The following is a 27,584-nucleotide window of genomic DNA, read 5'->3' on the forward strand; positions in this document are numbered from 1 at the left end:
GCCACACTAACCCTAATCTGACACGGCAATACCGATTTCAGCACTACTCCTCTCGTCGGGGAGGAGTACAGAAACCAGTTTAAAGAACCCTTTATATCGATATAAAGGGCCTCGTTGTGTGGACGGGTGCAGGGTTAAATCGGTTTAATGCTGATAAATTCGGTTTAAATGGGTAGTGTAGACCAGGCCTTAGTCAAGTTTCTTCTGTATAGATACATCTGTTGCAAAACTCAGTCACAATTGCTGATACGTAACGTAAGAACGGCGGTACTGGGTCAGACCAAAGGTCCATCTGGCCCAGTATCCTGTCTTCCAACAGTGGCCAGTGCCAGGTGCCTGAGGGAATGAGCAGAACAGGTAATCATCAAGTGAGCCATCCCCTGTCGCTCGTTCCCAGCTTCTGGCAAACAGAGGCTAGAGACACCATTCCTGCCCATGCTAGCTAATAGCCATTGATGGACTTATCCTCCATGAGTTTTTGAACCCTATTAGTGTTTGGCCTTCACAGCGTTCTCTGACAAGGAGTTCCACAGGTTGACTGTGCACTGTGTAAGGAAATACTTCCCTTTTTGGTAGAGACCAAAGACTAAATGGGCCATTAATCCTTTCTCCCCTATATTTGTTTATACGGTGCTTCTGATGCGCACCTAGGCCATTAAAATTAAAGGTCCTTAGCTTGTGGATCTTACCAGCTAGATCAGACTTAACACAGCAAAGATATGAATAAACAAAGGTGGAGGAAGAGATATGGGGGAATGAAGGTTACAGTAGTGAAATATTGGTAGGTGTAATATTGCTATTTGGGCATTTTGTTTCGGTTTTTAAATCAAACATGTGAATGTTTGAGCACAGCTTCTCTAATTTGGGGTGGGAATCAGGTAGAATGTAAAGGCACAAGCTTTGAAGAGCCCTAAAGATGTTCTTTCCAGAACCAGCATGACAGACTTGGGTCTAGTGTGTGGATTCTTGCACTAATACTGCCTGTGCTTTACCCATTCTGTGGCTAAACAGATAACTTCAGCCTACCAAACTGGTGCCTTTTGCCAGTAGACATTCATTTGGAAAAAAAGAAGGGGATGGGGTGTTCCATTGTGTCCAGCTGTGTCCTGAAGTCATTTCACAGTCCAGGTGTAACTTAGTTATCTAACCACAGGAATAATATTTACAGCTCCCAGTTATGCTCAGAATGTTTCAAAACAAAGACTTCTTATACTGAGTGTGTACTTAATAGGCAGATTGTAGGGTGGGAAAGGAAAAAGAAAGATGTAGCTTTCCTTAGGCGCTCCTACAGAATGCTGTGAAATAGTCTCATTTTTTACTGTTTGCTTAAGAAAGCAAAAAGAGCAGGCCCTTGAATTAGCTGGCTTTGGCCCAGATGTTTGTAGCTCTGCACACTGGCATCTTTGTAATTTGTGGAACACTTTATATGTGAAAACATTCCTAGAGGGTTTAATGAGGTGGAAAAAAATGGAACCCTCAAGTGAAGACATGCTGTGAAAGTGCTATCCATAACAATCGCAGTGAGGTAATTGATCCATCCAGCTCCATTAATTACTAGCAAAAATAACTCAGTTTTGCCGTCAATTTTTTAAACTCAACTGATAAGTTTAGCATATATCATAATCCCTAAACCCAGGTGAGTCTAGCTGGTCTGTTCTGGGTTGACTCAGTCAGCGAACCAGCCCCAGAAGTTCCCAGGGAAAGGGGGCAGAGCAGATCATGTGATGGTCCAGCCCACCACTGACTGAAAAAACAGGTCAGAAAATAAAATAAATTAATGGTGCTCGCTTTATCTATAGAAACAAAATGCTGTAATTGCAGTTAAACACAGATATGAATGTCACTTTACCTGTTTCCTCATCTTCCTGTTTGTTCAACTGATAGGTCAGTGTGGCTTTCTTATCACAGGTAAAGTGCTGCAGGGTTACCAGAGTGGACTGAGCAATTAAGGCTTGAACACAGTTCAGGAGATGTATTTTGTTTAAATTCACTGTTAGCATATAATGAATGATAAATAAGATACATAGATATTTTAATCAGTCACCCTTCATTTGGGGAGACGGTGGATGAGAAAAGTGGATTATATCTATGGGGCATGTATTGAGACCCGCAGTTTGATAGGTTGAGAGTATTGCAGAGGTAGCATGCTCACTCCCTTGGCTAAGGGAGCATTTCAGGTTCTCGAAGGCTAATCCAGGAGTGGTATTGAATTTAGGGTGGATGCAGCTCGCTCCTGCCATTGTCAGGTGAAAGGCTGGGGCCATCTAATACAGAGCTTTTGGGAGGGTGGAGTGGAGGGAAGAGTTACAATAAAAAATACGTGCAAAAAGGAGAACCCCAGAAGACTGACGGTAAGCTAAGTGCCTGTTGTGCTCTTATTGCTGTATAAATAATAGTACCCCCTAAAAAGAGATCCACAGGCACCCATTTCATATCTGGTTACTATACTATTTATGGATTTATCTTCACAACACCCCTGTGAGGTAGGGAAGTATTATCTCTGGCACAAGAGATTAAGTGACCTACCCAGGATCACACAGGAAGCTGTGTCAAAGTTGGTTATTGAGTCCAGGTCTCTTGAATTCTAGGCGAGTGCCTTAACCACAAGTCCATCCTTTCTCCATTGGACAGATGATGTCTTTGTCAAAAATTCAATGCCCCAGGGCCATTTACTAACATGTGAGAAGTCACAATATATACATCCTTCGAGACTCCCATAAAGTCTTCTGGTAAAACCAGGAAAGACCAGAGGTGGGCATCTTGCTATTTCTTAGGTAAAATACAAACAGAAAAAAAATAATTTTAAATACAAAATTAACTTGGCAGTGCAGCTCAGGATTATTTGATCAGCTTGGGATGCTGACCACTGTATATACATGTCTTTGCATAGTACATGTTATAGAGCTTATTACCAAAGAGCAGCCATGTGAAAGTGTAGGTGGGTGTCCTGTATTTTTTCCAGGACAAAGTTGTTGTATAACACAACCTGTAGCATAGAAAAGTAAAACTCAGCCTGTTTACCAGATGACTGATGGATAGCTAATATAACACCCATTTTGAAAAAAGGCTCCTGAGGTGATCCTCGGAGTTACAGGCTGATAAGTCTAACTTCAGTACCAGGCAGATTAGTTGAAACTATAGTAAAGAGAGAATTCTCCAGGGTGGATTTGATTTAAATCAAATTGATTTAAATTCCTAGTCAGGAAGACTCGATTTAATCATGGATTTCTACATAAAAGTGCATTCTTGTTGGTTGTTATAACCTTAATACATATTCTTCACAGCTCAGAAATAGATGTAGGTTTCATTTTTAGAAGGTATACACTATAGGTTTTTAATCAGTGATTTATTTTGAAAACTTTTCAGATTAGTTTTACAGCTATATCAGAAAATGAATGATTGGTTATTTCATTCACCAAAGGTAATTGAAGCAGATATTTATGAAGTCATTGGGAGATGAACTATCTCCAGTTCAACTGGTTAATCATTAATATTTGGAGGATATTCTTGCCATGCTGTATTAGGAGGACAACCTCACCAGACAGACATTTAAATTGTTTTATTTAAATAAAACAACAATGTTAAGTATTCTGGATTTTTTTCTTCAATAGCAAACATACAATATTTTAACGAAACAAGCATATGAATTTTTGAATTTAGTTAAACATTCAAGTTTTTTAAAATCAGTTTTGTTTTTGTTAAAATTGTTTTTAACTAAAATAGTTAAATGAAATATTTAAAAGCAAAAAACCAAAAATTAAATCGACTATGTCTGCCTGGTCAACATGAGAAACTTAAAATATTGGCTTCTACAGCTAACTTGGTCATCTTCACCTTCATTTTCCTGTTTGTTTGTAATCTGGAAAAGAAAAACAAGCTTTCCTACTTTTTCGGGTCCCAAACGATTTCTCAGTTTCGAATGGATTAGTCCACAGGAAGAAAATATTCTTTCTACACCGGCAGAAGAAGCTACTAATGTTAAAAGTGAGATTATCACTTTCAACAGTCTCTGAATCCAAATGCTTAAGTCACTGGTGTGACTTTCTTTAAAACATCATCAGCAAACATATATTTCTTCACTGGTTCACCATTAGCTCTGAAGTTTATTATAGCTGGCATTATGGAGGGATGATTGCTGGATGTCCATGTCATAGCCAACTCCTCTTCTTCAGCAGTTAAGGTGTGACCCTGGTACCGAGTATTGAGAATATGTGCAAGAAAATGAGCTGGGGATAGTGCTTGTCTCATTTGCTTTTTTTTAATGCTTATAATTTAACTCTGTCAATGCATATTTCTCTTTTCAAGATCTCACTCAGTTCCTTCCAAATTTCAACAGTGTCTGCAATAAAATAGCCATTTCCCTGCATTTTGTTCAAGGCTACAGAAATAGGCTTCAGGGTACTCAGCATGTGTTCAACATTTCTCTTAAGCCCAATGTTGAGAACTTTGACTGTGACAGTGCCATCTATTTTTTCACGATTTTGTTCACAAATTGTCATCAGATTAGTCCAGGTCTTGATACAGTGCTCAAATCAGTCCACTACTGAGTTCAATTACATATCTTGTGGGAGAGTTAGCTTGGTTCCTCCCACTTTTTTCAGAGCAGCTGCTGCAAAGTGGTTGTTATGGAAATATTTTGCAATTTCAGCAACGTTAGCCTTTATTTCTGTAACACTGAAGTCTTTGGCTAGGAGGTGCATCAAATGAGCACCACAACCATATGTTATTAGCGGAGGACTCTCGCTCTTCTAAATAATTTTTTCTCATCTTGGATATACTTGCAGCATTGTCTGTGAGCAAGCTGCATACTAGACATTTGAATTTTTTTTTCACAGTTTACTTGTAAGTATTCTGCTGTGTGTGCATTTCCTGATGTATTAATTGTTTCTGTAAGGAAGACATTCCTTTCTTCTGTTGCCACACAAGCACATGCAACAGGATCATTGTGACGTTGCTCCGCTCATTGAGACTCAGGTTGACAATTTTACCCTCTAGACCTTTTGCATGCTGCTCAATTTCTCTTTGATACACTTTATCCAGTAATTTGCCTGCGACATCAGCTCTGTTGGCTGGACTGTATCCTGGTCTTAATGACTGAACCATGTTAATGAAGTGTGGGTTCTCAATCATACGGAAAGGAGAGTTTGTTGCATAAACAAATCGGGCAATTTTTTCATCAATTACCTGTTTTTGTAATCTCCTGGTTCTTATCACAAACTTATCTGTGGTTGTTTCTGGATGATGAAGATTTTTTCTTCTTGTTGCTACACGTGATATATACTGTTGCTATGTGGCATACATGATGTGACTGAAACACTATTATTGGCAGATAACTCTGAAACTGTAGAAAGTGATGGTGATCTTGAAGGTGGATAGTCTTCAGAATCCTGTATGTTGAGGATGGATTCTCCTAAACAAAATAAGTCAATGCAGTTATTTAATTATTATTACCACACTGCTCATTTAGTATTTCTCATTGCATTCACTGACACGCAGTACTACTTTAAAGGTGAAATTGTAAAAGGAAGATCTGTCTATTTCAGCTGATCCTTTTTTACAACTGCATCTAAAATGATAGTACCATAGACTAACAACTATATTTTTTGCTCAAACATGAGAGTTCAAGAATAGTCCAGAAGGAAGATAGGCAGTCCTTAAGAAAGAAGTATGAAATTAAAAAAGTTTTATCAACTTGAAGGTCTTGCATGTTCAGACATGTTCCTTTCTCATCTTCAACGCAGCTTCCTCCTGAGAAAGAACACGTCTCACGATGTTGTTTCATTTGGGCAACCAGGCCTTGCATTTCTTTGTTGCACTGTTTGCATTTTGCACACACGCCTGTCTTACCCACTGGAACTTCATTAAAATATTGCCAACTGGGTCTCTCTTATGGTCTGCTGCTATCATAGGTTTTCCCTTCTAGTGAAAGAATGTTTCTGCTGCTTGTCCCACCCTTCTCACATTTATCTCCAGACTTCTTCTTCTTGTCCAGATCTATTCCGCCCCCTCTTCTATTCACTGAACTTTTTGAAACTTTGCAGTTTTAGAGAGAGGTAAAGGATTGACTCTGTGTACATAAATTTGCAGAGGGACAGTAGGGTTGAGGTCTGTTATTTCTTACCTCTATATATTATTTATTTAAAAATATTTTTGCTGTTAACAAACATGTTATCTCTGGAGACACACATCCATAGTTTGAGAACTGCAAAACTAAGCATCTCTGATGGTATTTTCTAGACTGAGCACTGAGTCCCAATGGGTGGATAGAAAGATTAACCTGAATGATCTATACAGAAGTCCCTGGAGCCCCATAAGATTGGATCCCTAATCCATGAACTGTTGGAACTCATTTACAAAACTTTTCTTAGACATTACATGAATATATTGTCTCATACTATAGAATTAGAATTTATAATCCCTATTCCATGATGAGATATCTTTGAGCTATAATGTATCTTAATTAAAACTTTAGATAATTTTTTCTTCAAAAAGCATTTTATCAAAAAAATCTGATTTAAATAAAAATCTGATTTTTTTTGACTTAAAAAAAAAAAAGCATTGATTTTTATCCACCCTGCCTAGAGCATATATTTTGGAAAAATAGTCATGTTTTAAAAATAGTCAGTGATGGAGAATCCACAGCAACCCTTAGCAAATTGTTCCACTGGTTAATTACTCTCATCATTAAAAATTTACACCTGATTTCCAGTCTGAATTTGTTTATCTTCAACTTACACTCACTGGATTGTGTTACACCTTTCTCTGCTAGACTGAAGAGCCTATTATCAAATATTTGTTCCCTATATAGATTCTTATAAACTGTAATCAAGTCACCCCTTGACCTTTTCTTTGTTACACTAAATAGATTGAGCTCCTTGAGTCTATCACTGTAAGACATGTTTTCTAATCCTTTAGTAATTCTTGAGGCTCTTTTCTGAACCCTCTCCAGTTTATCAACATCCTTCTTGAGTTGTGGACACTGGAACTGGACACCTTATTCCAGTAGTGGTCACACTGGGGCCTAATAGAGAGGTAAAATAATGTTTCTACTCTTACTCAGGGTTCTCTTGTTTATGCATCCCAGGATCGCATTAGCTCTTAATAGAGTGAGTAGAATAGGTGCAGTATTGAGCGCTCTGACTAAGTCTTGTATTGTACTGTAACCATTCATTTACAGTGAATGGAAGCTTTTTGTGCACTTTGAGATTCCCAAAAGCAACCTTTTGTCCATACACCGACATTGTATTAACAACTTCAAAGCATTGTCTTGGTTTTGTGGTCAATTAGTATCATTGTAGAGAGCAAGAGTTCCCTTTATTAATAGATTAGAAAGCTAGAAGGGACCATTGTGATCAATTAGCCTGATTAACACAGGTCATAACACTTCCCTATTTTATTCCTATTTCAAGTAAAGCATATCTTTAGAAAAACATCCAGACTTGAGTAACAAAATTCTAGTGATGGAGGGTCCACCACAACCTGGGGTAAGTTGTTCCAGTGGTTAATTACCCTCATTATTAGAAATTTGCACCCTATTTCTAGTCTGAATTTGTTTTGCTTCAGCTTTCAGCCATTGAATCTTATTATAATCTTATTATTCAGTCTTGTAGACTGAAGAGCCCTCTGTTGTCAAATTTCTGTTCCCCATGTAGGTACGTATGGATTGTGATCAAGTCACCCCTTAACCTTCTCTTTGTTATGATAAACAGATTGAGCTTCTTACATTTTTCATTATGAGGTATGTTTTTCAATCCTTTAATCATTTTTGTGTTTTTTCTCTGAACCCTCTCTGGTTTATCAACATTTTTCTTGAATTGTGGAGACGAGAACTAGACACAGTATTCCAGTAGTGGCTGCACCAGTGCCAATTACAAAAGAAATGTAATTTATATTCCTCTGTTTATACAGCTCAGGATCATATTTACCCTTTTGGCCACAGCGTCACACTTGGCCTCGCAGGTCATGAAGGCTTTCTCAGAGTCACTGCTTCCCAGGATGGAGTCTCCCATCTTGCAAGTATGACATGTGTTCTTTGTTTCTAGATGTATGACAGTACTGTGCACACATAGTAAAGAAAGCAGAAAATTAGTGTTAAATTAACAGTGCACCGGGGGTAAGAGGCATAAGTTTGTCAGCTGAGAATGATAAAGCCAGCACTGATGTTAGAGTATGGCAGTTCTGCAGAGGATATAGAGATGCAAAAGCTCCATGGAGACTGGAAAATATGTTAATTAACTTATCAGAGGACTCATGGCTCCTGTTTCAAGATGGACAAAGATGTAACAACTATCTGAGGGAGTAGGGGTGGTCTTGTGGTTTAGGCACAGGGCCAGGAGATCTGATTTCTGTTCCTGGCTGGAAGCATTGAGTCATGCTGTGACCTCACATTTATCACTTTGTGTCTTTCTGCCTCATTTTCCATATCTGTAGAATGGAGATAAAATACATGCCTACTCCACATGACTGTTGGAAGCCTTAATTAATGAAATATCCTTGGTTAGGCATTGCTAAAGAAATGCTAAATACAGTAACTCCTCCGCTTAACGTTGTTTCGTTATGTTGCTGATCAGTTAGGGAACATACTCATTTAAAGTTGTGCAATGCTCCACTCTTACGTTGTTTGGCTGCCTGCCTTCTCCACAGCTGGCGGCCTCCCCATGCTCCCCCACAGCGCCTCCCACCCATCAGCAGACCGTCCGGCTCAGCGTCTTCTCCCTCCTCCCCCCGCCTCCTGCCCATGGCAATCAGCTGGCTTGCGGCATTTTGGAGGCAGGAGGGAGGAGCAAGGACTTGGCGCGCAGGCTCCCCCTCCCTCCTCTGCCTCCCGAACGCGGCAAGCCAGCTGATTACCCCAGGCAGGGGGGAGGGGAGAGGAGCGAGGACTTGGCGCGCGCTTCCCCCCTCCCTTCCCTGCCTCCTGCCGGCGGCAATCAGCTGGCTTGGGGTGTTTTGGAGGCAAGAGGGAGGGGGAAGGAGCAAGGACTCAGCGTGCAGGCTGCCCCTCTCTCCTCTGCCTCCAGAATGTGGCAAGCCAGCAGATTGCCCTGGGCAGGAGGGAACGGGGAAGACTCTGTGCACCTCCTCCCTCCCTCCCTCCTGAACATGGCAATCAGCTGGCTTGCGGCATTTAGAAGGGAGGGGAAGGAGGGGGGAGGAGCCAGGATGCAGTGCAAAATAAAGGGAGAGGAGCTGGGGGAGAGAAGAGGCGGGTCAAGGGTGGGGGCTTGGGGGAAGGGGTGGAGTGGGCGGGCTGAGGGTTTAGCCTCCCGCCCCTGATGCTTGCAGAGTAGGGGAAGCTGCCCTGGAACCTAACCACCCCTATTTACATTAATTCTTATGGGGAAATTGGATTCGCTTAACATCGTTTCACTTAAATTCACATTTTTCAAGAACATAACTACAACGTTAAGTGAGGAATTACTGTATTATTATTAGCAAGCAAAGAATGTTAGTTTTTATCCATGCATCATATGTAGTATTAAAAAAATCAAAATCTCTTAGGTTAATAATAAACCCTTTGATTTAATTGATATCTTTGATGCTATGAAGAATTAATTATCTCCACAAAGGTAGCATAAAAGAAACACAAGTAGCATTTATTAAAAATATGCCAGAATGTTGTTATAACTGGTAGCTATGGATGTTATTAATAATCTGCTTATAGTGCCTTCTCTGTGAGGATCTCAACACACATTATGGACATTAATTAATCAAGCCTCACAGCACTTTGTGTTGTAGAGATTAATTAGAAAAAATAATTGTGTGTGTTGGTACAGATGTATCAACTTTTGTCTGGCTCAGCAATAGGTGGCAGCTCACCTCTAATTTTCTTCTTTTCCCCGGGTTGGAGTTCAGTGATAGCCATTTTAAAGGTTGCATATGGTTGCAAGGCTGGCTCTGTGTTTATGGGGCCTTATTCATAAGTCATGTAGGGTCTCCATAAGACTTCCTCCTTTTCTGTGACCAGATCCTCTATTCTTAATGGCTTTGCCGGTGGTACTGTTAGAAGCACCATAGTTGGGTGGTCAGATGTATGGAGCACCGGTCCTGTATTACTTTATATCATGATGACCTGAAGGTCATCATTGATAGATTTTCTGAAGCATCCCAGCTCTTTGGCCTCACCATTGTCTCAGGAAGACAGAGGTCTTGTTCCAGCCAGCACCTCATTGCAATGCCCCAGTGCCAGCCATCTTCATCAAAGGCACACAGCTGAAAAATGTGGATTAGTTCAAATATTTGGGCAGCACCATCTTGAGTGACAGTTCCCTTGATAAGGAAATTTCCTCCAGAATTAGCAAAGCCAGCCAGGCCTTTGTCTGACTCTGAACAAAACTCCTTAACCTACACAAAATTTGTCTCTCCACCAAATTGAAGCTCTACAGTGCAGTGGTTCTAACATCTTTCCTGTATGGAAAGAGATGTGGACTCTTTATAGACATCACATTAAACTGCTCGAGCAATGTCACATGTGCTCTTTCTGCTCAGTAATGAGCATTCACTGGCAGGATGTGTGACCAATATTAAGGTCCCTGAGAGAGCAAGCACAACCAGCATTGAGGAAATGTTACTGAGAAGACAACTTAGGTGGATCGGAGATGTCATCAGAATGGAAGACCACCGTCTCCCAAAGCAGATCTTGCATGGGGAGCTGAGTCGGGGCAAAAGAAAGAAGAGTCATCCATATAAGTGCTTCAAAGATAATCTGAAGAGCAGTCGCCAGTGGACTGGAATCAATCCCAAAGAACTTGAGCAAATGGCTCACTGATGGTCTCTGAAAAGATCAGCATGTAACAGTTTTGAGCAGGATCGACAAAATCATCTCCAGGCTTCACGTGAAAGGCGCCATGTGAAAGAGCCGCACCATCAAACGTCATAGATACAGACTTCTCGTGTCCTCAGTGCGGCTGACTCTGTGCATCAGGGTTCGGACTTCGGAGTCCTATGTGTAGCCATAGACGAGAACTGTGACAATATTGTCATCGTCAGTGATGGACTACCAACAGTATATCTAAACAATAAAAAATGCTATAGCTGGTGCTGATGGAGAGAACCATGGCAGTCTATGAGGCTGCAGGATCTAGAGGACTGAACACTCACTTTAGGAACAAGGAACTCCTGAATTTTAATCCCAGCTGAGACACGTTTTGCACTTTGACCCTATGCAAATTGCTTAAGTTCTCTGGGTGACAGAAGAATATAAAATGTGATGGTAAAAATGTTAATAATGGCTTCTCCTCATCTCCCCTCCAACTTCCTGCAGGGATTCCACAGAACTCTGACATTGATCCCCTTCTCTTTGCCCTGTACACCTTATCTCCGGGTAATCTCACCCACAAACACCAATTCAACTACCAACTCTGTGCTGACAACTCACAGATCTAACTCCCTACTCCAGACCCCTCTCATTCTGATCCAAGTAAAATTTCAGCTGGTGTCTCTGATATCTCCTTGTGGATATCTAGCCATCAGCTCAAACTCAATATGGCTAAAACAGAGCTTTTAATCTTCCTCCCACAAGCTCTCCCTCTTCCTTCCTTTTTTGATCACTGTGGTCAACACCACTGTTCTGCCTGTCACTCAGGGGTGTAACCCATTTATCATCTTTTACTCAGCCTGAATGTGCGGACCTAGAGCGAGGACCATTTCTAGATCTTGCTGATTCTTTCTGCATAACCTCTCTAAGATATGGCCTTTTCTAGCCATCCACACAGCTAAAAGTGTTGTCCACATTCTCATCATCTTGTGTCTATTACTGCAGTGCCCTTTTCTCTGGCTTTGATAAATACAGTCTTGCCCCACTCAGTCTTTCCAGATACATTCTGAATGGTTTATGTTCTTAGCCTATAGCTTTGACCATGTCACTCCTCTTTTTGCATCCATCCACTGGCGGCTCCTCCTCTATCACATAAAAGTGAAGACAAGAAGCTTATGTTTCAACAACCTCTCCTCCACCCCTCTCTCAACTCCTGCCTCTGTCAGTGAAGCCAGCCATCATCTCCTGCCTGCTACATTTTAAAACAAGCAACTCCCATGTTGCTCCTCAAGCCTAGGAAGAGGTCCTTTTAAACATCTACAAAGCTTCCTCATTATCTTCCTGCAAATCCCGCCTCAAAACTCTCCTTTCCCACGATGAATGAAAAAACCTGACAAGGATTATGCTGCTGGTGTGCTGAGACCATTGCCTGTCATGCTGATCAAAGTTGTCTCATTTCATTGTACTCCCCTGTTGCTGTTTCCATCTGTTGTCTCTTTTCTTACACTTAGATTGTAAGCACTTTGAGGGAGGATCTGTCTTTTTTCCTGGGTCTGTACAGTCCTAGCACAGTGGGTATTAATTAGTTCATGACTGTAGTGATACAAATAATTAATAATATTTTGCATAAGAGTGTCAATATACATTGTGTCTAGAAAAGACATCCAAGTTAACAAAAACTGGTTTGTTTAATTAATAGTTAATTATGCAGCAATTACCATAGCACCTGTGTGCACTACACAGAGGATATTTGGCCAGAAATTAAATCATTGTCCATAATAGACCCTGTAAACAGCCTTTTCCCTCTACCACCACACCTATCCAGAAATAACCCACTAGAGACTATAGTCTGTGAACCAAAGTATAACATAAATGCATGACCGAGAAATGTTTGACCAGCTCCCTATAGACTGTTGGCAAAAACATCTCAGCCATTGCAGTGGTGCACAGGGAGAGAGAGAGAGGCCCTGTGGCAGACATGACCCAAACCATATAGGTCTTTATAGATCTTAAATAACACCAAGAAATGGATGTGAAGCCAGTACAATTAATGGGGCACAGGTGCAGTATTATGAATCCAATCATATCTTTTAATATAACTTGCAAACTACAGGGCATATTTTCAATTCAATTCATGCACATCTCCAGTTAGCGTGAACAAGAATTCTTGCCTGTTAATACTGTTTAGCTGTTATATTGCATTTTTCATACTCAGAGCCATCTAAAAACATTAACTAATTGCCGTGAGTTGAGATTGTGCTAACTGTATCCCTTGAAAATAATTATTGTTCCAGGAAGAGGATCTTATTTGCTGTCATCAAAAGAGTTAAGAAATGCTCTCAAAGAGGCAGCCATCTAGGAGAAAAATGATTTAAAATGAGGAATTTACTCAAGGCACAAGGCAGGGAAAATACCAAAATAACAATTTTCTGGTTTAGAGAAAGGTGGGTGAGGTGGTATCTTTTATTGGACCACCTTCTGTTGGTGAGAGAGACAAGGTTTCAAGCTACACTGAGTTCTTCTTCAGGTTTAGGTCATTTACAGTCTTCTATGCTTATGTTTGGAAATTGTGGGCTTTCACAAAATTGCTAGAGTGTTAAATATCAGAGAAGTAGCCGTGTTAGTCCAGATCTGTAAAAGGCTAGAGAGAGTCCCGTGGCATCTTATAGACTAACAGATGTATTGGAGCATAAGCTTTCGTGGGTGAATGCTGTTAGTCTATAAGGTGCCACGAGACTCTTTGTTGCTTTTTAGAGTTTTAAAGTAATTGATGTTCTATTTTTTCAAAAGTAGCAGTAATTAAAACACCCTTCAGAAATGATTTTATGATTGGCTGATAAACAAAATTATTGCTGATAAGCTGAGAATGATTTGAATTGGCACCCTACAGTTAGACAAAAACCCCCAAGAAATGTATAAATAAAGAGTTAAGGGAATTAGTGCAATCCTTCCAAAACAGTGATGAAAAAGGTTTTGGACCAGTGATCCAGGTGATAGTCAGTGGTCCTAATATCATTATTTATTTATTTACAGTAGCACCTGTGTTAGGTGCATCCTAAATATTTAAAAATAGTGGTTCCTGCTCTAAGGAACTAGCAATCTAGGTATAGAAATTAGGGAACATGGAATAACAATAGGCATTTTGGGTATGTCTTCATTGTAATTAAATACCAGTGGCTGGTCTGTGTCAACTGACTTGGACTGAGGGGCTGTTTAATTGTGGTGTAGACATTTGGGCTCAGGCTGCAGCATCTACACTGCGATCAAACAGCCCTTTAGCCTGAGCCCTGAAAGCCCATCAGCTGACGCAGGCCAGCCATTGGTGTTTAACTGCAGTGTGTAGACGTACCCAATATGTATAAGTTACCTTGAGTCACAGTAAGCAGTGCTGCAGAGGTGGGCCTTTAAAGAGGATTTCAGTGTGGATGAGTTCATTGTAGTCGTACCACGCTCTGCATTGAAGACGGGACTGAGATGATTGAAGCTGGCAAACAAGTAGGAAAAGCTGGGAGCACTGTTGAAACATAGGGGATAACTGAAGGTCAATGCAGAGTTCGAAAAGGGAAGAAAAGTAGGGAGCGCTGGAGTTGTGTGGCGATTACAAGATGCCTTGTTAATGAACCTGCTAAGACTGAGTCAATCTAAATATTATTTTGGCAAGCAGCACTCCATAGCTGTAGAAGTTTGAGATTTATTTAATATAATCTGTCACTTTCTTAACAGAATTGAACTTCCATACAATACAAACAATGCTAAATATTAAAATCAGAATACACGTCTGCTTGAATACATTTTAAAATATCTCATGCACCCTTGAACACACATTATAATGTCACACAATTATATAAGAGATGTTTAGCCCCACTTTAAGTATTACAACACTCACAGTGGGAGTGCAGTATAATGATTAGTGCAAAGGACTGGGAGTCAGGACTCCTGGATTCAGGTGCCACCTCTGCTATTGACTTGCTTTATGACCTCAGTTAACTTCAGTGACATGTGGCTCACCTCTCTGTGCCCCAAGGTCTCTGGTCTGTGAAATGGGGATAACAACACCAATTGTCTCAGAAGGGTATTATAAGAATTAAGGTTTGTAAAGGACTTTGAGATCCTGAGATGCCAGGTGCTAAAGAGAATCAAGGTAAAGTATTATGATTCTGTCCATGGTGTGAATGCCTAACAGAAGTATTGACAATTATGTTAGGGATATCAAAACTGAATACATGAGCCCCAAACAGACAAAATGTGCTTGGTAAACTTCTTGTGAGTATCTTAAAACACAGAGGTGTAGTGCTGGTTTTGTTTTCTGTTGTGTAAACTCTCTGAGAATGTACTAGACAAGTGGGATTGTCACTGCTGTTATTTATTTATACTTTTTTGGCATGTAATCCTATGAACTGACTTGGTCAAAGAATTAAAAACAAAATCAGCTGAACCAAGGATAGTGTACCAAAGCCAAATATGTATGTATTAATCTGGGATGCAGAATTTTCTAACCATTTGCTGAAAAATGAAGGAAAGAAAAATAGCCAGTAAAAGTCCCCCTGAAGGAGAGAATGTCAATGGCATGCTATTCTGTGTTTGCCAGCATTTGCAAAACTTTTCGATGGGTAATTCTCTAAATAAGGCATTGTCTAACAAAGAAGGAGATCAGTTTATTTCAAAATTTGTGTTAAAAATCCCATGTTCTTTTCCAGACTCTCTTGTGTGTCAGGTGCTAGCCTGGATCAGAGTTTCACAGCAAGCTTTTTTAAATACGTCTCCAAAATTAGCTCTGTATCAGAAACACTAAGGCGCTTAATTATGACTGCATTAGCAGGAACCACAATTGTAATAAATCATAGGGAGATATTTCTAAAGCATCTTATCTAGGAAAAAGTTTCTGTTTTTTTGTGGAGCTATTTACAGATGATAAATCTCAGAAATAGATTTGTAACTAAAGAAAGATGCGTCATATTTCATGTGCTCAGAGTTGAAAGTCTTGACTGGCCAGCTGCCCACTCAGATAGATATTTATCCTAGTAACTTACAAATGGATGGAGTAGTTTAGCCCATCATATTTTTAGTCACTATCCTTGGCATCAATTTAAAGAGGAACTTGTGTTCAGAAAAGAAAAAAAATGAAAACCATGAGTGGAATCTTTTCACTCTTATTCACACAAGTAATCTGAATCTACAACTCCAATTTACCAGAGTAGATCCATTGAAGTCAGGTGGGGATGTTTGTGTGAATAAGGCTTTCAGGATTGGGGCCACAAATTTGCAATCCTTGTATCTTTTGTCTGTTCCTAATATTTTATCTCAAAGCAGGTACATTGCTATATGAGCAATACCTACGTAACTGGTGAAGTGCCTGTTAGCGTTTACATGATTATCAAACATTGCTGCATTGGTAGGATTTGTTATCATGCAATGTTATCTAAATAAAATTAAATTAATGAAATTTCTACTACTTTATGCCTTCATTTCCTTTTGCCTTGGTTGTTGCAGCTCTGATTTCTGTAGCTCCTCCAAATCTCAGCTTTTCAAACTCCAACATGCACAGAATGATGCTGACTGCTTTCTCACATGTTGTTACAAAACCAGACACATCTCCTAGGACTTCAACCAACTCTATTGGCTCCTCATTCATGTAAGGTTGCGATTAAAGTTGAACAATTAAAATACTCCCACCATCTGAGAAACAAATGGATCCATTGTGTTCCGGAATTCTTTTCGGAATGATACTATCTAACTTTTGGACCATGGCATTGCTAGCCTTTGTAATGCACTCCTACTCAGATGCACCTTTCCGCTGTATCATCTTTTTTTCAAGATGGCACAAAAATGCCATGAGGCAGTTGAAGTGACAAGATGAGGCTAAAGTAATGAAAAAAGTCTTCTAACTTTGATTGTGGCCTGTCGTTTTTTATGTCTTTGTGTTGTGATGGAGACATCTGAAAAGGTAGATGAGTGTAAATGTTCAGAGTGGTTGACAGGTTGATGGATTCAGACTGTCTTCGTGTGGAAAAAGAATCAAATGCTCTCCTTTATGACGTTGCTTCCACAGAGCCCCGGTGGCCATGAGATCTTTTTGAGTGATCATTACCACTTAGTGACTATATTTATTTCCCGCAGAGTCCTAATCCATAGATGAAAGATAGCTGCTTTAAGATGAAGCCAGGAAAGACAGAGGTGATGCTGGTAGGTTAGGTATGTTGATGAACAGGGGTTCTCAGACTTTTGTACTGGTGACCCCTTTCACACAGAGAGCCTCTGAGTGCGACTCCCCCGCTCCTTACACATTAAAAAGACTTTTGTATCTATTAAACACCATTATAAATGCTGGAGGCAAAGCGGGGCTTGGCATGGAGGCTGACAGCTTGCTACCCCCCATGTAATAACCTCGTGACCCCCTGAGGGGTCCCAACCCCCAGTTTGAGAACCCCTGCCCTTGAGGAATTGTGACTGTTCCATCTGCTGACCGCACGTCCACCCTTAGTCTTTGTGGTTTGCAGTCTCAGGGTCTTAACTCGATCCATCGCTACTTCTAAGGTCCCAAAACACCTTCTAAACATCAGCTGACCTGGAGTTCTTGGTCCTTCCTTTCTCTCTACAGAGATGTTTGCTTTTTGTCTCCTCTTTCCTGGACTATTGCAATTATGATTGTTGTTTGTATTACCATCGTGCCTAGGAGCCCAAGACCAAGAGAGCAATGGTCTCTTCCTGTGAGTATTCAGTACTTGTGATTATGCAGCTTCAGCTAGTGCAAAGTGCATTGCCTTTTAAGCAGACAGGGTTGGTAATTGAATGCCCTGTGTTCTGCACTGCCATCCATTTGCCTTTGGGTCCCACTGAGATTCAAACTCAGATCACTGGATTCAAAGTCCAGAGTGCTAACCATTACACCATGGAACCTGCTGGTGCAGTTGAAGTTGTTGGTAATTATTTATAAAGCCCTAAATGGCCTGGGAATGGGCTATTGCAGAAACACTTTCCCCCTGTGTGCCTTGTGGAAGTTGCAGTTGGCTGGAATGTTCTCGCTGTCTGCTCCTCCGAGTTTGACCTCCTGGATGTGTAGCAGGGAATTCTTGGTGGAGAGCTCTCAGCTCTCAGAGAATGCCTTTTCTCAGGCTGTCTGCCAAAGCCTGGTGGCGTTCAGAATGTGGTGCAAATTCATTTGTTAAATCTTGCTTTTTAGTAATTGGAAAGTGATCACAGAGTGCTGAGTGTGGGACGTATTTTTGTAACCAAATTGTTTGTCCTTGGTTTGATTTTTAAATTGTTTATTTCATGGCAATCAAATAAAATCTAGATAAACACACACAGACTGTCACAATAAAAACTGTCCTCTTCCCTTTTAAAACTATCTATAGATTTGGTGTAGGGGTCTTAGCCCAGATGTGGGAACCAGAGCCTGAAGTTCTAAACCTAGCTCTGCTGATCACCCCTGTTGGTGACCTTGTGAAAGTCATTTAACTTCTCTGTGTGTTAGCTTCCTAGTTGTAAGGGGAAGGCAGTAAATACCTACTTTACTGGAGAGTTGAGATGGTTAATATTTGACTCATTAATATTGCAAATGTGCCCCATATATTACCTAAGTGAAGTTCAAAAATGATACCAGTGTAAATTATTACAGTCATTTCTTTCTACTCCTCTCCCATTCCCTGTGCTTGCACAGTTGCCCCTCTTTTCTGTGGCCTTGTTTTCATTGCTAAAAAGTGTATTTATACTTTGGGGTAACTGAAGTGTGTGAGCTATCCCAAGGTATAAACACAAAATAAAACTTCTACGCAAGATCAGCACCAGACCACCACCTGGGGTTGACCTCACCTCATTTATCTCTCTGTAAAACTACAGTGCCTTGTCTATTGTGTGTTTTTACCCTGTGATAGTTTATGCATTTTAGTTACCCTGAGGTAAAAAAAATAGAGATTTTTTTTTTTTTTTTTTAGCAGCAAAAACAAGGCCTGTCTCTAAACACACGTATGGAAAACCTCTGGAATTCCAGCCCTCTGGAGTAGCCACGCAGCATTTCTCTGCTTTATTGACTCTGCACCTCATTTGAAATCTCAGCTAAAAACATCTCTTTTCTCCCTTCCCCATATGTCTTAGCTTCTCTCTCCATCTGCTAATATTTATTATTGACATCTGATACCGCATTATTTAACTCTGGGAAAACATTTTGGGGTGCAGTTTGTATGAAAGATGAGATATATGGTAAAGTTAAATTGGTATTTCAAAGACATTTGGAGCAGACATTGGGCATGATATTTTTAGTTTGTGTTTGGTTATAGCATCCAGAGCAAAGTGTATTTTGTAGGATTCATATGACTGGAAGTGCAAACACATAAGAACTTAGACATCTTCAGTCACTTCCTTTACAAGTTCGACCTATAAACACAAGTAGTTACAGTAGGCATCATGTCAAATTTTCTTAGTACTCTAAGATCCTTTTGTAATCAGGAAACAGCTATATCAGGGGTCTCTAACTCAAATGACCAGGAGGGCCACATGAGGACTAGTACATTGGCCCGAGAGCCGCATTATTGACACCTCCCTCCCTCAGCCCCACCCCACTCCACCCCTTCCATGAAGACCTATCTCTGCCCTGCCTCTCCCACCCCTTCCCTGCCCCCATTCCAACTCCGCCCCGTCCCTGTCCCCAGGGGGTGCAGGAGGGGTGTGGGGTGTGGCAGGGGCACAGGGCAGGGAGCTGGGGTGAGGTACAGGAGGGATGAGGGGTGTGGCAAGGGGTCAGGGCAAGGGATTGGGGTGCAGGAGCGGTGTGGCAGGGGATTGAGGTGCAGGAGGGGTGCGGCAGGGGGCTCAGGGCAGTGGGTTGGGGTGCAGGCGTGGTGCGGGGTATGGCAGGGGGTCAGGTGCAGGGTGCGGCAGGTGGCTCAGGGAAGGGGGTTGGGGTGCAGGAGGGGTGCGGGATGCAGCAGAGAGTTGGGTGTGGCAGGGGGTTCAGGCCAGTGGGTTGGGGTGCAGGAGGGGTGTAGCAGGGGGTCAGGGTGCAGGATGTGGCAAGGGACTCAGGGCAGGGGGTTCAACTGCAGGAGGGGCTCGGGAGGTGGGCTGTGGCCCAGTGTGCACTGGGGGCAGGGCATGCTCCCTGTCTGCCCTGCCCTGCCCCCATGCTGCTCCGGGAAGCGGCTGGAACATGGGGAACGGGCACAGGGGTGTGTGTGTTGCTCTTGCTTCAGGTACCGCCCCCAGCATCTCCCACTGGCCGGGAACGGAGAACTGGCGGAGGGTGGGGGGGCCGCAAGGAGCTCACGGGCCGCAGAAAATAACCTCATGGGCCGCGTGTTTGAGACCCCTGCTATACAATACTCTCGTGAAACATGTTGCAGGTTAAGCAAATTTCTCTTTTTTCTCTTCCAGAATTAAGTGATCATTTAAAAATGACAACCTCATGGAGTGACAGACTGCAGAATGCAGCAGATCTTCCTGCGAACATGGATAGGCATGCTCTGAAAAAGTACCGTCGGGAAGCCTATCACCGGTATGTTTTTCGCATAATGTAAACTGTGCCCATATTTTGTAGGGTTAGGGAAATAAAATGTAAAACAAATTTCTGATTGCATCTTGTTCACTGGCAGAGACTCGAAAATGACTTCCCCTCACCCATTCTCGAGTTATTTACTGAGCACCAATAGAATGCTAATTGGTATACAACATATAGGTCAACATGATTCCTACCTGCAGGAATTTACAGATTAAACAGTTGAGATATAAGTGATAAACCCTCACTACTGCAGTGGAAAGGTTAATCTCAGGCCAAATTTTGCAATGGAAACTACCATTAATTTTTTTCAAGTTGATAAATACCCAATAGCAAAAATGTCATAGTAATTGTTCCAATTCTTCCATATTAGTCCAATGCAAAGTGGGAAAGAATAGACACTATTTAGACATTGAAGGTTATAAATATAAGTATGGGGGAAGTGAAATACAAAAACAGAGGTTATTTATTTTAGTATTACATCTTATAATATTAGTATCCTTGTTACAGTAACACCTAGAAGCCCAAACCCAGATCAGGTAGACACATTGTGGTAGACACCGTACAAACATAGGAAGAGACAGCCTCTGCCCCGACGAGTTTACGCTCTAACTAAAGAAGACAATGAAATAAAGGAGATATTACCCCCGTTTTGCAGATGGGGAACTGAGACACAGAGAGATTAGGTGACTTTCCCAAGATCACACTGGGTGTCTGGCAGAGCTAAGAATTGAATCCTGATCTTCTGAGGCACAGTTCAGTGCCTTGACCTCAAGATCATCTTTCCTTTCTAGAGGAAGATGCATTCTGTGTGCTAATAAAAGACTTAACTGGATAGAAGTAGAATTATAGTGGTTTTTTTTTTAATGTAATGACTGTGACAAATTTTGTTGTTTGAGGGAGGTATGTGTAAAAATTTTAACTGTAATTTTAATCAGTCATGTAATTATTTTATCATATTCAAAGAGACTATATGTACCCCTTTTGCATGACGGAAATCAGTTGTTTTTTAAAATTCTAGTAAAAGAATCAGAATTTGAAAATAAAACAAATGTTGTGACAGTGTCTTGGAGGGAGATATAAGTCTGATAAAGGAAATGCAAATACCAAGTATCCCAATTGATATTTTACACTTGAATGTCATATTTCATTTGTGATTCATGTAGAGTGTGACTTCCTAGAAGGTGTTTTACAGGTTATACATCTTTTATTCTCTAAATGGAGGAAAATACCTTACTGTGCTATGATAGGCAAAGTTTGCTAGGTGAGACATGTAAAGGCAAAATCGTGAAGCCCAAGGTGAATTTCTGAAGCACTGCATTTTACTATTAAATATATTTTGGTGTCTGGCTGAGTCAGAGGCATTAGAATTTAGTTAGGACTCCCTGTGCAAGCTGGTAGGTCAAGATGTGAGGGACTGTCTTCTGGGGTGCCTATGGACAGTAGGAAATCACTATATCATCATCAAACTTTTCTAATAAATGTAACTAAATCATGATGGTGCAAATACAGGTCTAGGGCTTGGTGTTCCTTTTTACCAGGTTTGTATCTGCATAACTTCATGGGGTGAAATCTTGGCCCTGTTGAAATCACTGGGAGTTTTAACATTGACTTCAGTGGGGCCAGGATTTCACCCATTGACTTTACTGAATATTTTTCTGGTGGTTTGTGCTGTATAAATGAAGTGTATTTATCACAATTGTTTGCCATGTTGTTGCTGCCATTGTTACTTCCAGTTGTTTAAAATTATTTTAGCATTGATCTGCTTTGCTTTTGACTCTTGAAAAACATCAGTCGTATTGGCAATTTCCTAAAAGATAAATATCAAGACTACAGTATGAATCCTTAAGTTCTTCATTCCTTTTTAAATGGATTGTAGCGAATCTCACAATTTTACTGTGAATCTTGTGATATTTGGTGTTTGTTGTAAAGACCCAGTTGCTTGAGAGATGTGGCAGATAGAAAGAAAGCTGAGATTCTTTCTTTTTGTTTTTAAGTAAGTTTCTAGCCCCTGTTGTTGCAGAGAAAAGCTTTAAAACATGAATACTAAAAGATAGAATGCCAGAAGAAAAATAAAAAAATCCCAGATTTATTATTTTTTTAAAATTTTATTATTTTTAACTGATTCTCCTGATTTTTTGGGGGTCTGACTTATGATTTTTGAATGTTTGAGGTTGGTAATACTATAAATGTGACAAGCCTGCCAACTTGGAGCTCAGTATGATAACTGATATTAAGTTTTGATACAGCATGAAGACTCCATATTGGATTAAAAGTACACTCGTAAAAAAACAACAACAAAAACAACTGATTTTTTTTTACCTGTTACCAATAATACCTGATTTTATTAAATCTGAAAGAATGTTGAAAATCAAATTTGCATGTCACCACTTACATTGTTTGTTTACTTCATGCATTTCATCCATCTAGGACAAAAGAAATAGACCAGGTACACTTTCTGGTTCTCATGAACTAGGACGAAGCTGCAATATTTGAGTTGCAAACATTCCAACGCAAACAAAATCATTGACGAAAAAATGAATTTTTTTATTAATATTGGACTTCATAAAAATTAGTTTTTAAATTTAAGCCTACATTTTCATTGTAACTTGAAGGTATCCCTTTTAAATTATATCTTACCATGACATTTGGAATCAACTATTTCAGATGCTGCATTTTTTGCGTTATATCACTCTCTGGTTGATAATATTTAACATTATTGACAGAAATTTCACTCTTGAGACTGATTTAATTGGTGTAGTATATATGACTAAGAGCCTGATGACTAGAAGATTGTGGGCCTAAATTCCACAGATTAGAGTGCTCAAAAATCAAACTTGGCTCCCCCCTGCCACCCCTCCCCCCCCAAAAAAGTTTGCTTAGTTATTAAATTGATCTGTACAGCTGTTCAAGGAATTCCAGTCCTCTGGATGACGTTACCACATAATTTTTACAGAATACACCAGTGGTCCCCAACCTTTTCGTCTGGTGGGCGCTAGACGAAGGACCGTGGCGGTGGTGGAGCATCTGCCATAATGCCGCCGAATTTCTGCAGCATTTCAGCGGCGACGCCTCTCGATGACGTCGCTTGTCGGTAGCAAGTGGCATCATCGAGAGGCATCGCTGTCGAAATGCCACAGAAATTCGGTGGCGACACCTCTCTAACGCCACTTGTTAGTGGGGACCTCTGGATTACACTGAGAAAAGCTTGAAAACATTAAACCCTAAAGGAACCTGAAGGAAAATACTCCCCCCGCCACCTCTGAGTCTTAGCCAAAATATGAGGAATCTGCATGAAATGTTGGCTTTAGTTTCATAGATGGTTGTATCTAAGACATCAGGTACTCTCTCATTCTCAGCACTCATAAAAGTCCACAGGAATGCTATAAAACAACAACATAAGGAACTATCAAAGCCAATAGTGACTTTTCATCTTCAGATTAAAGGTTTATTTACTATGTGGAGCTTTAAATGGAACACCTTTGTTAGTGTTAATATCAATTACAAGCTTTGTTATATGATGTTGTGGGAGCCTGTTAATAAGTGATGCCTTAAGATGAATTAACATAGAGACAGAATTGCATCTAGCTTCTGACTGAGAATATGCTGCATTACTGTAAGTTGGTATTGGTACCATAAGTTTGAATGTGAAAATAAAATTGATGTGTCAATATCGGGAAGCTCTTTTTCAATGTGTGCACATTTAAGGCCTCCTTCCCTATCCAGTATTTGGTGACTTATCCAGGTTGAGAATAACCTCTAGGCCAATCCCTCTGTTTGAGTACTATCATCTAGCGTGATTGCAATTAGACAAGAACTAGACTGAGTGACTGTGAGCCACCAAATTGCCCTAGTGTCTTTTTTTTTTTTTTAAACTTGGAGTGAACACTTCTGGATTTCCACATATAGTTCTTTGGAGTTTTCAACAATGTCCGCAACTGGCTGAAGTTGAATAATGGAAAAAATTGGGGTTTCACCCACTCTTGTCACTGATAGTTACCAAGAAACAGCAGTCAGGTATTTGCTACTGTTTTATTTTATGTAATTTTGGCTGTGGTTTACCTGGGCAGTAAGACTGAGGTGGCTCTTTCATTAGAAATACAGATGTTGGGAATTCAATATCTTTTGCCATTTTGAATCACACTGGGTTGTCATTAGTTTTGAAAGTTGTCAGCCAGAGTATAGTTGGTTTATTTTAAATTAGTGGTTAGGGCTGGGAACTGGCAGCCAAGATTTCTGAATTCTACATCCTACTTCTGCCACTGACTTACAATATGATCTTAGACAAGTCACTTCATAGTTCTTTACCTCAGTTTACCTGTATAATATCTCACAGAAGTCATATGAGTTAAATCAGTAGTTCTCATCCTGTGGTCTGCAGACCCCTAGGGGTCTACAAACTATCTCTAAGATTTCCAAAGGGGTCCTCACCTCCATTCAAAAAAATTTTGGTGTCCAAAAATGAAAAAAGATTGAAAACCACTGAACTAAATCATTTATGCTGGTAACACGCTTCGAGATCCTCAGCTAGAAAGTATTATATCTTATTAATATGACAAAACAGTGCAACTGCCAAATTAATAATAATAAAGAAACTCAATTTGAAAATTTTCCATGATGCCCAGCTTTAATAGTTCCATGGAACAGATGGATGTTATTTTGGGATTGAAGTCATATGTTAGCTGCTCAGCATCTTGCTGTCACTTGGGAAGAAAACCGAAACAATGGGAATAAAAATGGACGAAACTAGAATCTTGACTCTGAATTCCTTTGAATTTCAGAGGAAAGAGTTCATATTCATATTTCTGGCTCTTAACCTTGGCCTTGCTATGACCTACCAGGATTTGGATTTTCCAGTTTGCCACAACAGTCAGCCCTCTGAGATTTCAAACCCGGATATTGGAAATGTTGTGAGATATTGGTGTTGTCCAGTTTGACTCTTTCGTCAGCCCCTTATCTGACCTCTTACCTCCACCTAAACCTGACCCAGGTCCAAACACTGTCTCCAGGAGAAATTATTAAAAACATGGAAACCAGTTATAAAGGCTTTGTTAGGTTGAAGATGGAATAAAATAGAACTCTGCTAACTTAAGTGTGCCAAAAGAAGAAAGTTAAATGTAAGAAAATAAGTTACTTGATGTGTGGAATGGTCAATACCTGCCAAAAAGGACAAGAGCCAGCAAAACCCAGTATGACTCCACTGATTTTTATGCAGTGTTGTTGTAGACATGGTGGTCCCAGGATATTAGAGAGGGAAGGTGGGGTGAGGTAATATCCTTTATTGGACCAACTTCTGTTGGTGCCAGAGACAAGCTTTCAAGCTTACACAGAGCTGAAGAAGCGCTCTGTGTAATCTCGAAAGCTTCTCTCTGCCACCAACAGAAGTTGGTCCAATAAAAGATATTACCTCACCCACCTTGTCTCTCCACTGACATTAGTGGTTTTAAAGTTTTGCATTAACCCTTTTAAGGCAGGTGCCAAGGCATCCAGCATGCCAAAGAAAAGACAGGCTGGTGTCACATAAATGTTTTCAGGGAACCTGCATATTTCCATTAAATATGTCTGACCTCAGTCACAGGTTAATCTAGTTTCACTGTAGCTTCTGGAGGTCGCTGTTTTTGCTGAGACAGAATGCTATTTGATAATTTCTGGCAGCAGCATGCATCATTTCTGTCTCCACCAGCCACAGTATACCAGGGGACTAGCTTTCCAGCAATAAAAGCACACCAAGGTCACAAAAAGCAATGGTACAGCAGGCACTAATTTTATCAGTGTCGTCACCCCTTTTAAGCCAGCGAGGGGAAAGCTGTTAGGCGTGATACACTGAAAAAGACAAATCCATTCAGCTGCTGCTTGTCTCTCCTTAACTTTTCGTGCCACTTCTGCTGATCGTTGAAGATATTTGTATTTAAAATAAAGGTGTATCCAAACCCCCAAACTTTGAGGAAATTGAAATCCAGATCCAAATTTTCTGGCTAGCCCGTTTCTGGGATGGGTTGAGCCAAAACTAATCACTACAGTCTTTCTTTAAAGTAGAAATATAAAATGTGCCCCCTTCCCACCACTCGCCACAAGTGTAATCCCAGTAAAAGCACTACTTTAAATAAACATTGCTTAAAAAGAATATCTATCCTTCCCTTTGCTCATTTTCTGACATGGTTTAAAAATAAGGTTATGCAAGTAGACTACCTCCCTGCCCCCACTGTGTTATTCTCTTTTGTTGCTCCTAGGCATTGGAAGACATGCCAAGTTCCCTTCTCAGTTGTGCAATACATGTATAATTCACTGGTCATGGTACAGGAATGCTGCATGTTTATTTCGTGATTGCTTCTGAGCTTTTGGTTAAACAAAATAAACAGGATTCTTCTTAGTTGTCTAGGCATTCCTTTTCTAGTGTAATGAGACCAGTTCTGAATTTCCTCTCTAGTAAGCAGAGCTGCTCTTCTATTATGATATGAGAGTTTGTAGTCAGACATGTTACTCAAAAATCATTAATTCGTTGCAAAAACAAGATCACCTCCTTTGTAACAGTTTACAGCACAGCGAATTGCTGTGAAATGTGCTATGATGAAAGTGAGGTCATTGTAGATTCACCTTCATGTACAGTGGTTCCTTTCCCCCCTACTATGTAGTGTATTTTTCTGTTACCCAGGGTAAATTTTAGAGCTTAAAAGGGAAACAAGCAGTATGGTCACAGTGTTAAAGGATATTCTACTGTAACAAAACTTCAGGGTAAATTTGCGCCTCCTGTGTTTTCTGGCTAGCAATTTTTCCCTTTTGTTTTTTACAACAGCCTCCAGCTCATTTTGAGCCCCCTTTTCTAAGCTAGACAAGCTTTTCCCAGTCTGTTGCCTTAAACAGTTATAGGCTTCACTATCTTCTCTGCTGTGGCCCATCTTTCAAACACTGGTAGCTCAGAAACCAAGTAGCTCAGATGGTGTTTTCCAGTTAAGTGCTGTTACAGGTCTTGCGGGGCCCTTATGTCTTTGTGCTCTGGCAAATGACCTACAGTTCTCAAGAGGATCAGGGCAATTAGGTGATTCTGTACTGTTATCTAGTAGAAGTAAACACTTTAATATGTATAAAGAAGGGTTAAGTGCATTTAATTTCCTCTCTCCTTTCCGTTCCTTGACACCTCAATGTATCACCAGAAAAGGTGGCCTTGATTATTAGACCTTCCATCTCGTGAGGAAGCTGAGCATTTGAGAAGAGAGTGGAAACAGTGGTTGAAGGGAGCTCAGTTCCAATCATCATTTTCTCTATTGCTGCTATCTTATTACAGAGAAAGAAAGATAAGCTCCTCATGTTAATGTCCTTTAAAAGGAGAACATTGAATAC

At 40.5% G+C, this 27,584-nt stretch overlaps 2 protein-coding genes and 1 non-coding gene across 4 annotated transcripts in view; 1 reads left to right on the top strand and 2 right to left on the bottom strand.

The window, feature by feature from the left end:
* The window catches only part of INA (internexin neuronal intermediate filament protein alpha), a 51,388-nt gene extending 35,000 nt beyond the window's left edge, over positions 1–16,388 (bottom strand). Inside the window, 3 exon segments of the mRNA XM_032786098.2 lie at positions 1,850–1,916; positions 7,926–8,055; positions 16,210–16,388. Coding sequence (XP_032641989.2) covers positions 1,850–1,916; positions 7,926–8,055; positions 16,210–16,388 — 376 coding nt within the window.
* The window catches only part of NT5C2 (5'-nucleotidase, cytosolic II), a 96,368-nt gene that overhangs the window by 6,799 nt on the left and 61,985 nt on the right, over positions 1–27,584 (top strand). Inside the window, exons 1-2 of one of the 2 annotated variants that reach the window (XM_075072944.1) lie at positions 7,996–8,016; positions 20,126–20,246. In XM_075072944.1, coding sequence (XP_074929045.1) covers positions 20,146–20,246 — 101 coding nt within the window. In that variant the 5' untranslated portion in view covers positions 7,996–8,016; positions 20,126–20,145. Of the gene's footprint in view, positions 1–7,995; positions 8,017–20,125; positions 20,247–27,584 lie in introns of those variants that run through there. The other variant, XM_032786091.2, reaches the window with a different exon arrangement.
* Positions 17,582–17,653, bottom strand: TRNAQ-UUG (transfer RNA glutamine (anticodon UUG)). Its single transcript has one exon. It is a non-coding gene; the product is annotated as a tRNA-Gln (tRNA).

The sequence above is a fragment of the Chelonoidis abingdonii genome, chromosome 16, assembly GCF_003597395.2.
Source record: "Chelonoidis abingdonii isolate Lonesome George chromosome 16, CheloAbing_2.0, whole genome shotgun sequence".
NCBI classification, from domain to species: domain Eukaryota; kingdom Metazoa; phylum Chordata; order Testudines; family Testudinidae; genus Chelonoidis; species Chelonoidis abingdonii.